Source organism: Notolepis coatsorum, assembly GCF_963971535.1.
Source record: "Notolepis coatsorum genome assembly, chromosome: 2".
In the NCBI taxonomy this organism is placed as follows: Eukaryota; Metazoa; Chordata; class Actinopteri; order Aulopiformes; family Paralepididae; genus Notolepis; species Notolepis coatsorum.
The window spans coordinates 16782104-16792076 of NC_140166.1; the positions used below are offsets into that span (position 1 = coordinate 16782104).

The following is a 9973-nucleotide window of genomic DNA, read 5'->3' on the forward strand; positions in this document are numbered from 1 at the left end:
TCAGACAGTGAGCAGAGCGGTTTCAGACAGGCAGCTTCAGACAGTGAGCAGAGCGGTTTCAGACAGGCAGCTTCAGACAGTGAGCAGAGCGGTTTCAGACGGGCAGCTTCAGACGGTGAGCAGAGCGGTTTCAGACGGGCAGCTTCAGACAGTGAGCAGAGCGGTTTCAGACAGGCAGCTTCAGACAGTGAGCAGAGCGGTTTCAGACAGGCAGCTTCAGACAGTGAGCAGAGCGGTTTCAGACAGGCAGCTTCAGACAGTGAGCAGAGCGGTTTCAGACAGGCAGCTTCAGACGGTGAGCAGAGCGGTTTCAGACAGGCAGCTTCAGACAGTGAGCAGAGCGGTTTCAGACAGGCAGCTTCAGACAGTGAGCAGAGCGGTTTCAGACGGGCAGCTTCAGACAGTGAGCAGAGCGGTTTCAGACGGGCAGCTTCAGACAGTGAGCAGAGCGGTTTCAGACGGGCAGCTTCAGACAGTGAGCAGAGCGGTTTCAGACGGGCAGCTTCAGACAGTGAGCAGAGCGGTTTCAGACGGGCAGCTTCAGACAGTGAGCAGAGCGGTTTCAGACGGGCAGCTTCAGACAGTGAGCAGAGCGGTTTCAGACGGGCAGCTTCAGACGGAGAAGAACGGAAGAATGGAAGCGGATACGGACCACTAGCCCAGCTGTTGGCCAAAAACACCTCTCTCTGAGTTTTAAGTTAGTCTAGTGGACCATATCCGCTTCCATTAATTTGTGCTAAGCTAGGCTACTGTAACTCGCAGCCGGATAGCTTTCTACTGAACGCACAGAGAGGGAATTGGTATCAATCTTCTTGTCTGAGAAGACGGTAAGCAGCGATTCCCATAATGTTGGTGTGTTCCTTTTAAGGTCTCTTTTATTTCAAGTATCTTTTTTTCTCTCCATCAGATCCTCCAGAACCTGGTGGGTACGGCTCTGATCGTCCTGGTGGCCGTCGGCTTCAAGACCAAGCTGGCTGCGCTCACCCTGGTGGTCTGGCTCCTCTCTATCAACGTCTACTTCAACGCCTTCTGGATGCTGCCTTCCTACAAACCCATGCACGACTTCCTCAAATACGACTTCTTCCAGACCACCTCGGTCATAGGAGGCCTGCTGCTGGTCGTGGCCAGAGGCCCGGGGGGCGTGTCCATGGACGAGAAGAAGAAGGAGTGGTGAAGGGAGGAGAGATGGATGAGGAGAGAGGAGCCAAAGAAGGGAGGAGTGGATAGATGGATAGATGGATGGAGGAGAGGTTTAGAGGAGTAGAATATAGATGGATGGAAGGACGGAAGAGGGGTTTAGAGGAGGAGAGGAGAGTGATCATGGATGGGTGGATGGAGGATTGAGAGGAGAAGGGAAGAAGAGGAGGCAGGATGAGTCAAGGAGACGACTCACACACACACACAGTTCAGTACACAGTAAGGGTGCTTTTCCACTACATGGTACCGGGTCAACTCAACTCCACCCTACTCACTTTTGGTACCAGGTACTTCCTTTTCCACTGTAAATACAGTAGTCTTCAGAGCCAAGTGCATCTTTTAATGTAGAAAGATGAATGGTGCCTTCTTCCACCATTTTGGTCATTCTACCCTGCGGTGTTGTTTGTACCAACGACCACCAGCTATTTGTAATTGAAACAGCTGTCCTGTCATAATTAGCATATGTATGGCTGGTTCAGGACTGGTCTGTCCTGAAGCGTTTGCATTTGACCAGTGTAAATGACCAATCAGCGGTCTGCAGTGTTTGCTCTGCAAGGCTCGCTTGGAACCTTGATGGACCAAAAAAACTAAACCCGGTACCAGGTACTATCCACAAATTTTGCCCAATGAAAAACCCAAAAGTGGAGTCCAGTTGAGCCAGCACCATGTAATGGAAAGGGCCGTAAGTCTCTCTTCTTATCTCTCTCTCTCTCTCTCTCTCTCTCTCTCTCTCTCTCTCTCTCTCTCTCTCTCTCTCTCTCTCTCTCTCTCTCTCTCTCTCTCTCTCTCTCTCTCTCTCTCTCTCTCTCTCTCTCTCTCTCTCTCTCTCTCTTCTCTCTTCTCTCTTCTCTCTCACACACACACACCTCTCTCTCTCTCTTTGCAGATCAATATTTATTTACATTGTTAAACCGTCACCATTCTTCGACTAAAACAAACACCACACCTTGACCAGCTCTCGGCCAACCGGAGACGATCTGTTTTAAAGTTGTGTGTGTGTGTGTTTCTGCTGTTTTAATGGAAACTAAAGTGTCTCATATTTTCAACAAGAAAATCAGTTGGTTGTTTTACTGCCTTGCTGAAGAGGCATGTGTAGTTGTGTGTACAGATCAGTATTCATCAGGTGTGACGTGATCAACTATGCAAAGCATCAAGAATAAGGCGCCGGTCATTCCCACAGTAATCGGTGACCCTCGCTGGTCTTATCTGTCGCAGTTCCTTTTTAGTTTTTTGGCCTGTCTTGTTCTCATACTGTACAAGGTGGATGGGAGTATTGGTCCTACATAGTGATGCACGATATATCGGCCGCCGATATAATATCGGCCGATATGGCAGTTTTTTTACACATCGGTATCGGTCCGATATCAAGATAGGGCCGATATTAAAAAAAAAAAAAAAAAAAACATTTTTTTTTTTTTTTTTTTAATCTTTTTTTCTTTTTCTTTTTACATGTTTTGGCCTTAAATAGTTTCAAAATATCAGTCATTTCTGAAAATAAGTTACAAAAGTAAAGAAATTATGCGTTTTGGAAAATAGCTCTTTATTTGATTATCATAAAAAAGTGTTTTCTATACAGAGATATCGACATCGGTAAATATCGGTATCGGCCAGAACAGCAATATTAATATCGGTTATCGGTATCGGCCACAATTTTCACATCGGTGCATCACTACAAGACGGCTTTCTATCCATTGAGTTACAGCCTTGTGCCTTAGACCAGATACTGGCAGTTGTTGTCACAGTAGAGGACCAGGCTGTTTGTTGAATAGATGTAGCCTCACTCTGGGAGCCAGGGTGATCATAACACGTCAGTCAGGCCTGGAGCTAAGAGAACCAGGTGCGTTTGTGATGCAATCCGATTAGAATATACAGAATGTTACTGTTCCATTGGAGCGGCTTTTGAACAGCTCAGATAATAGACATGACGTAGGGGAGATGGATAGATTTACATTGGTTAGTTACGTGTGTCCACTCCCATCTCCTAATCCCTCCTACAGCCGTGTAAATGAAAAACCTGTGCGATCTGACAAAGATTTTTTATTTGTATTTTTTTTACTGTTGCTGGGTGTCAGCCAGAATGCTAGCATGTTTAGCCAGTTAGCTTAATACCATTAGCGTTTACAAACGTTTCATAACACTGCTGAATCATGTGTGTGAACTTTGTGCACATGGGGTTAACGGGAAAATTGTGTTTCGCCAAAGGATCGTATGTTTCGTTAACGTTCCAATTTCTAAAAGGCAAACTGCTAACCTTAAATGACCGGACGTTGCAGAGAACGCACTGACGCTGGTGACCTGATCTGCAATGCTAGGCTAGTTTGGGCTTAATGTAATGATGTCTACGGAGTAAAGAACTAAACAAGGTCCCACATGTCAGATCAGATAGGTGCACTTCTCTCCCACTCACACTGTAGTGACACTGAGGCAAATATGAACACACACTTCCCAGCAAGTCTAGCCAACACAACGCTCGATCACTGTTACAGCTGACAACAGCACAGGCTGTAGGATGTAGGGGAACATACGCCTTTTACATTATGCTCTTTGCTACAGCTGCTTTAGTCTTGTGTGTGTGTGTGTGTGTGTGTGTGTGTGTGTGTGTGTGTGTGTGTGTGTGTGTGTGTGTGTGAGAGGCGTGTTTGTGCGTGCAGTGGGCCACATCACTCAGAACATGTTCACCTTATAACTACAGGAAGTCCTTGCATGAGGGGTCATGGAGGAGAACTAAAATAAGGAGGACAGGATCTGAGAGAGCATCGTGTAAAAGGCTGATATTCTCCACCAGTGAGTTTCATTGTTACTGAAAGAGGCAGGGCTGTTGGGCAGCTTTGTGTGTGTGTGTGTGTGTGTGTGTGTGCGTGTGTGTGTGTGGCTCCTAGTATGTGTGTCCCTGTCGGAGGCCAAAACAAACCAGCTAGTGGTAACTACTGGTGCGTTAAGGCCGTTCCACGGTGGTAACTATGGTGCGTTTATAGTAGTTGCCAGCACTTCACTCTGCAACTATAGTACATGCACACACACACACTCTTACTCTCACTCTCACCATCTCTCTTCCCAGTTTTTCTTATATCAGATGAAATAGGATCTCGTACATTCGTTTTGAAAAGGCCAGCCATCCTGCTCCCCTTGCCTGAACATCTTTATTATAATATTATTCAGGTCAGAACTAGTATTCCTTCTATGAGACAGTACTTGTAAACAACACCATGTCCTGTTTACAACAGCAGGGATAAGCTCATATCCTGGCTATGAGAAACCCGAATATGATATCTGTGATATGATGCTGATATTATCTGAGATACTGAGGCATGTAAACATGTTATCCCGTTTACTGGTGGGATTTATGGTCTGTGTGAGTTCTGTTTACCGTTTATGGTTGTTAGTTACAGTTTCCATGGTAATACTATTATATTACCATCATATTTTATTTGGCTATTGGTGATCAGGATATAAAAGTGCAAGGTCTGAGAAAGCAGGCAGTCAGTCAGTCAGTCAGTCAGTCTATCTCCATCTCTCTGTCTGCCTGCCTGTCTGTCACAGATGTATTCAAACAGTTAGGTGTGTTGTGAGTTTTACCCAGTGGCTTAATAAATACATTTTAATATGTCCTGTGTTCCAGTCAACAGAGTCCCCTGACTTCTCTGTTGTGTCCCTTTTAGCATTTGTCCAACTCAAAATAACCCGTTTGAAGGTTTTATATGAGGGATGTTTGAAAATGTGAATGTGAAAGCATCAAATGTGGATTTCATTACATCACAGTTTCTAAATAACATTGAGGCAGAGGTTGTCTCTTCCAAAAAAAAAAAAAAAAAAACGTGTGTGATTTTTTTCCTCTAAAGACTTCAGTTTATATAAAGTATGACGGTGACAAATATAAATGGTTTTCTATCATGTGTTTTTGACTGTTTAATAAATACAGTAAAAATTTATTGTGGTCACTCACTCACTCTGTCACTCTGCGTGGGTCTGCAGGTGGTGTGGGTCTGTGCCAACACGGTCTCATCAGAAAACATATATAAAGTACTAATCGACCACACGAAAAAATGTACATAATGTACATTATGTTATAGCCATAAGTAATATATTTACATATTCTATTGGTGAAAGTCCAAAACAAACCGGGACCTGCGACCGGGAGTCGAACTAACAATTGTAGACTAAGTACATTTTCATGAATATGTCAATATATTACTTATGGTTATAACATAACGTACAATATGTACCTTTTTCCTGTGGGTGATAAAGTACCATATTGCAAAACTGAAAAAAAAATTTAGGGAATAGATTTTTTTCTTTTTCTTAGAAGATAGAATCTCCATCATTCCCCACCTCTTATCACTTACTGGCTTTTTTTTTTAAAGAATGATACTAATAAATCACTTCATTCCACTTCCTGCTGTTATTTCATCTGACTGAGACAAGCCCTTTGACTACTATTGGTTGGTTGAGTCAGTTTAACAAGGGCTCTTACTCCCTCTAGTGGATAACCTTTGAATCTGCAGGTTGCTATTATTGGGTAAAGTATGAACTAGTTGATGGACTTAGTAATGCCAAGTAAATACATAAATACTATTTATGATCTTATCTATATATATATATATATATATATATATATATACTTCACCCACCTTAACAAATAATAGCAACTTTGGACTGCCACCGTGGTCACACATGGCAAATCACTCAGCATGGACCTTTTGTCGGACGCATGCACAATTAGCTCTGTGGTCTGCTTGCTATATACTGTATGGATATATTGGAGTTTCCCCTTATAATATGCAGTGGTGGAAAGTATTTTTACTCAAGTACTCTACATAGGTACAATTCTGAGGTATTTAATTTCATTTTAGGGAACTTTGTGCTTTAATAACCCTGTAAGACCCTCGGTTGCAAAAAATCTTTTGCACATTTACATAGTCAATGGGTCCTGTTGTTCAGCCTCACAATGCTATTGGATAGTAAATGTGTATATAGGTCCCACATTCTGGCCTCTGAAGTTGATAATGTCAATTTAATTTGGGCTTGCACTATATCTCAAAATTAAAGATTGTTATTTTTACTTCACTACATTTATCTGAACCAATCAGTTACTAGTTACTTTGAAGAAACTAACGTATAAATTCAGATTATTTTATCGTAATTTTTATTTTTAAATGTACATACATTCAGAAAAATGTGAGATGCTTGTTTTTCCCGGCTTTTCCTAGTAGATTTATAATCATAATACACAATGTGTATTCTATCTATACAAACTATACTATAAACTAAACATAATACACAACGTGTATTCTATCTATACAAACTATACTATAAACTATAACTAACTATAAACTAAACATACTGTACACAATGTATATTCTATACAAACTATACTATAAATTACAACTAAACTAGATACACTAAACATAATACACAACGTATATTCTATCTATACAAACTATACTATAAACTAGATCAACTAAACATAATACACAACGTATATTCTATCTATACAAACTATACTATAAAAGGTGTATGTTTTTTTAACAAGGTACAACAAGGTAAAAAAAACTGCGATAAATTAAACATAATACATAATTTAGCGTTTTGTTTGTGTCAAGCTTGTCTTCAAAAACTAATAATCATAAATGTACTATAATCTATATACTATATGGGGCAACAGTGACAGGGGTAGAGCAGTTGTCTGGTAATCCGGAGGTTCCCGGTTCGATTCCTGGTCCTCCCGGGCAGCATGTCGAAGTGTCAAGACACTTAACTGCTCCCGATGAGCAGGTTGGCACCTTGCATGGTCGCCTCCACTGTTGGTGTGTGAATGTTTAAGTGAATGGGTAAAATGTGAGCAACAAATTGTAAAGTGCTTTGGATAAAAGCACTATATAAATGCAGCCATTTACCATTTACTATACATTCATAAAGATACTACTTACTGTAATCTATACTATACAATCATATAGATACTACTTACTATAATCTATAGCATAAACACATAAAGATACTACTTACTGTAATCTATACTATACAATCATATAGATACTACTTACTATAATCTATAGCATAAACACATAAAGATGAATGGTAATACAATGGCCTCATCTACTCAAGTTGATTGAGAACTTTGGTGATCTATCGGGATTTAAAATAAATTGGCCGAAGTCGGCTTTCCTTCCACTTAACACCCATGCAAAAAAAGATACAACCCTCCCAGGTGAGATACCTATGGTAAAACATTTTAGATGCTTGGGTGTGGAAATATTTCCCACCATAAGACAAACGGTGAAGCACAATTACACAAAAATACAGAACAAAATCAAAGACGACCTGGACAGGTGGGCAAAACTTAAAAACTCAGTACAGGCAAGGGTATCAATAGTTAAGATGGATGTACTACCTAGAATCAACTTCATCAGTTCAATGCTACCGTTACCCCCTCCAGAGGGTTACTGGAAAAGATTACACTCCTCCACATACAAATTTATTTGGAATAACAAACCACCACGTATAAAAAGATCCACCGCACAGAGAAATAAAGCAGACGGTGGCATGGCAGTTCCAGATTTTTTCCAATATTTTAAGGCGTACACATTAAGACCATTGACAATATGGTTTGATCCCCAAGCATTAGTATCCTGGAGAAAATTGGAAGAAAACATAGTAGCCCCACATAGACTGAAGGACATAGCACACACTAAACTACCAATCAAGCACTGTGAGCGGAAATTTGGCCCCATAATTACCCATGCGATCTGGATATGGCGTGAAACACAAAAAAAATATCCTAACCCACAAAAATGGCACAATCACACTCCCTTATTCAATAACAATGCACTCTTAATTGAAAAACGTCCTATAAGATTCCCTATATGGGAAGAGCAAGGCATACACTCATTAGGGGATGTTTTTAACAACCAGGGTTTTTGTAGTTATGGAGAAATATGCACAAAATTTAATCTCACCGAGTCCACATGGCTTTTTTACATACAGTTACAGCTATGTTTGAAGTCTCACGGTGTTCCATTAGACATACCAGTTGAACACCACAGATACCACAAATTCTTCTATGAAAGAGAGACATCGAGAGGTTTTGTATCAGGTTTTTATTATCAATTACTAACGTCCTCGTATGAAACCCTCCAACTAGACTCTGTCTGGAGGAGGGATATACCAGACCTGGAAAGTGACTTTGATTGGCAAGGAGCATGGGCAAATGTCCGTCTTACATCAAGGAACCCGGACCATCAACAAATCAATCTTAACTATATTCACAGGACATACTTGACTCCTATAAGACTGAACAGAATGGGTCTCAAACAAGACTCAAAATGCTCCCAATGTACAAATGGAGACGAAGGAACATTTATGCACATGTATTGGGACTGCCCACCAGTTAAGGCATTCTGGAAAGATGTGACCCATCAATTATCAAAACTCGTATCTTGGAATATACCAGTACACCCCTCTGTATTACTATTGAATGATGTTTTTGAGTTTGCAGTAAATCCACAGCTAAAGAGATTGGTTCTATCGGGTATCACAGTAGCTAAAAAACTGATCGCATCACGCTGGTTTCAACCGGAAAAAATGTGCCGGAAGGTTTGTTTCTTACATATCTCGATGTGATTTATCAAGAAATATCTACAGCAAGAATTCTGGGACTCAACGAATCCAAAATGTCAATGTGGTTAGAAGTGGTGGAGAGAATAAAAGCTAGCTTATAATGGTGGTGTCTGGTTAGGAGTGAGGGATAATGGAGGTACTATCCAAGGAGGGGTCCGGGAGGGGGGGGGTCGAGCTGGAGCATATGTGTGTAGGGTTTTAGATAATAGGTATTAGGGGTATATCCTGTATAAGACATTGGTACAATTGGTAATTTCGTTGGATATACACTGTATACGGTAAAATATTATTATATACTTTTTTTTGTTTTCTGTTACTGTACTTGCATGTCATTTTAGCCACCTTAATTGTTAGTTTCATTATGCATTGTGTGTTGAGTACTGACTTTTAACAATTTTGTTTTGCAATAATAAAAAAAAAAAAAATGGTAATACAAATATGGCAAACTGAGTTCAGGAGGGTTTATCCTCCACTACATCCCTGGATGGTAATACATGTTAAACTGACTTCAGGAGGGTTTATCCTCCACTACATCCCTGGATGGTAATACATGTTAAACTGACTTCAGGAGGGTTTATCCTCCACTACATCCCTGGATGGTAATACATGTTAAACTGACTTCAGGAGGGTTTATCCTCCACTACATCCCTGGATGGTAATACATGTTAAACTGACTTCAGGAGGGTTTATCCTCCACTACATCCCTGGATGGTAATACATGTTAAACTGAGTTCAGGAGGGTTTATCCTCCACTACATCCCTGGATGGTAATACATGTTAAACTGACTTCAGGAGGGTTTATCCTCCACTACATCCCTGGATGGTAATACATGTTAAACTGACTTCAGGAGGGTTTATCCTCCACTACATCCCTGGATGGTAATACATGTTAAACTGACTTCAGGAGGGTTTATCCTCCACTACATCCCTGGATGGTAATACATGTTAAACTGACTTCAGGAGGGTTTATCCTCCACTACATCCCTGGATGGTAATACATGTTAAACTGACTTCAGGAGGGTATCCACGCTGTGGAGAAGAACCTTGGAAGAGAAGAATACAACAGGTGACAGTCCTCCACAACTGTCTCTCTGATTGTCTATTTGTCTGTCACTGTCATGACTTTTTGGAAAATCAATACCAATCGATTCTGCTTCACTTA

At 40.9% G+C, this 9973-nt stretch overlaps 1 protein-coding gene across 1 annotated transcript in view; it reads left to right on the forward strand.

The window, feature by feature from the left end:
• The window catches only part of LOC311222665 (surfeit locus protein 4-like), a 51570-nt gene extending 45984 nt beyond the window's left edge, over window positions 1-5586 (forward strand). The window contains exon 6 of the mRNA XM_084307260.1: window positions 908-5586. Coding sequence (XP_084163386.1) covers window positions 908-1174 — 267 coding nt within the window. The 3' untranslated portion in view covers window positions 1175-5586. The remainder of the gene's footprint in view (window positions 1-907) is intronic.
• The last annotated feature ends 4387 nt before the right edge of the window (window positions 5587-9973 follow it).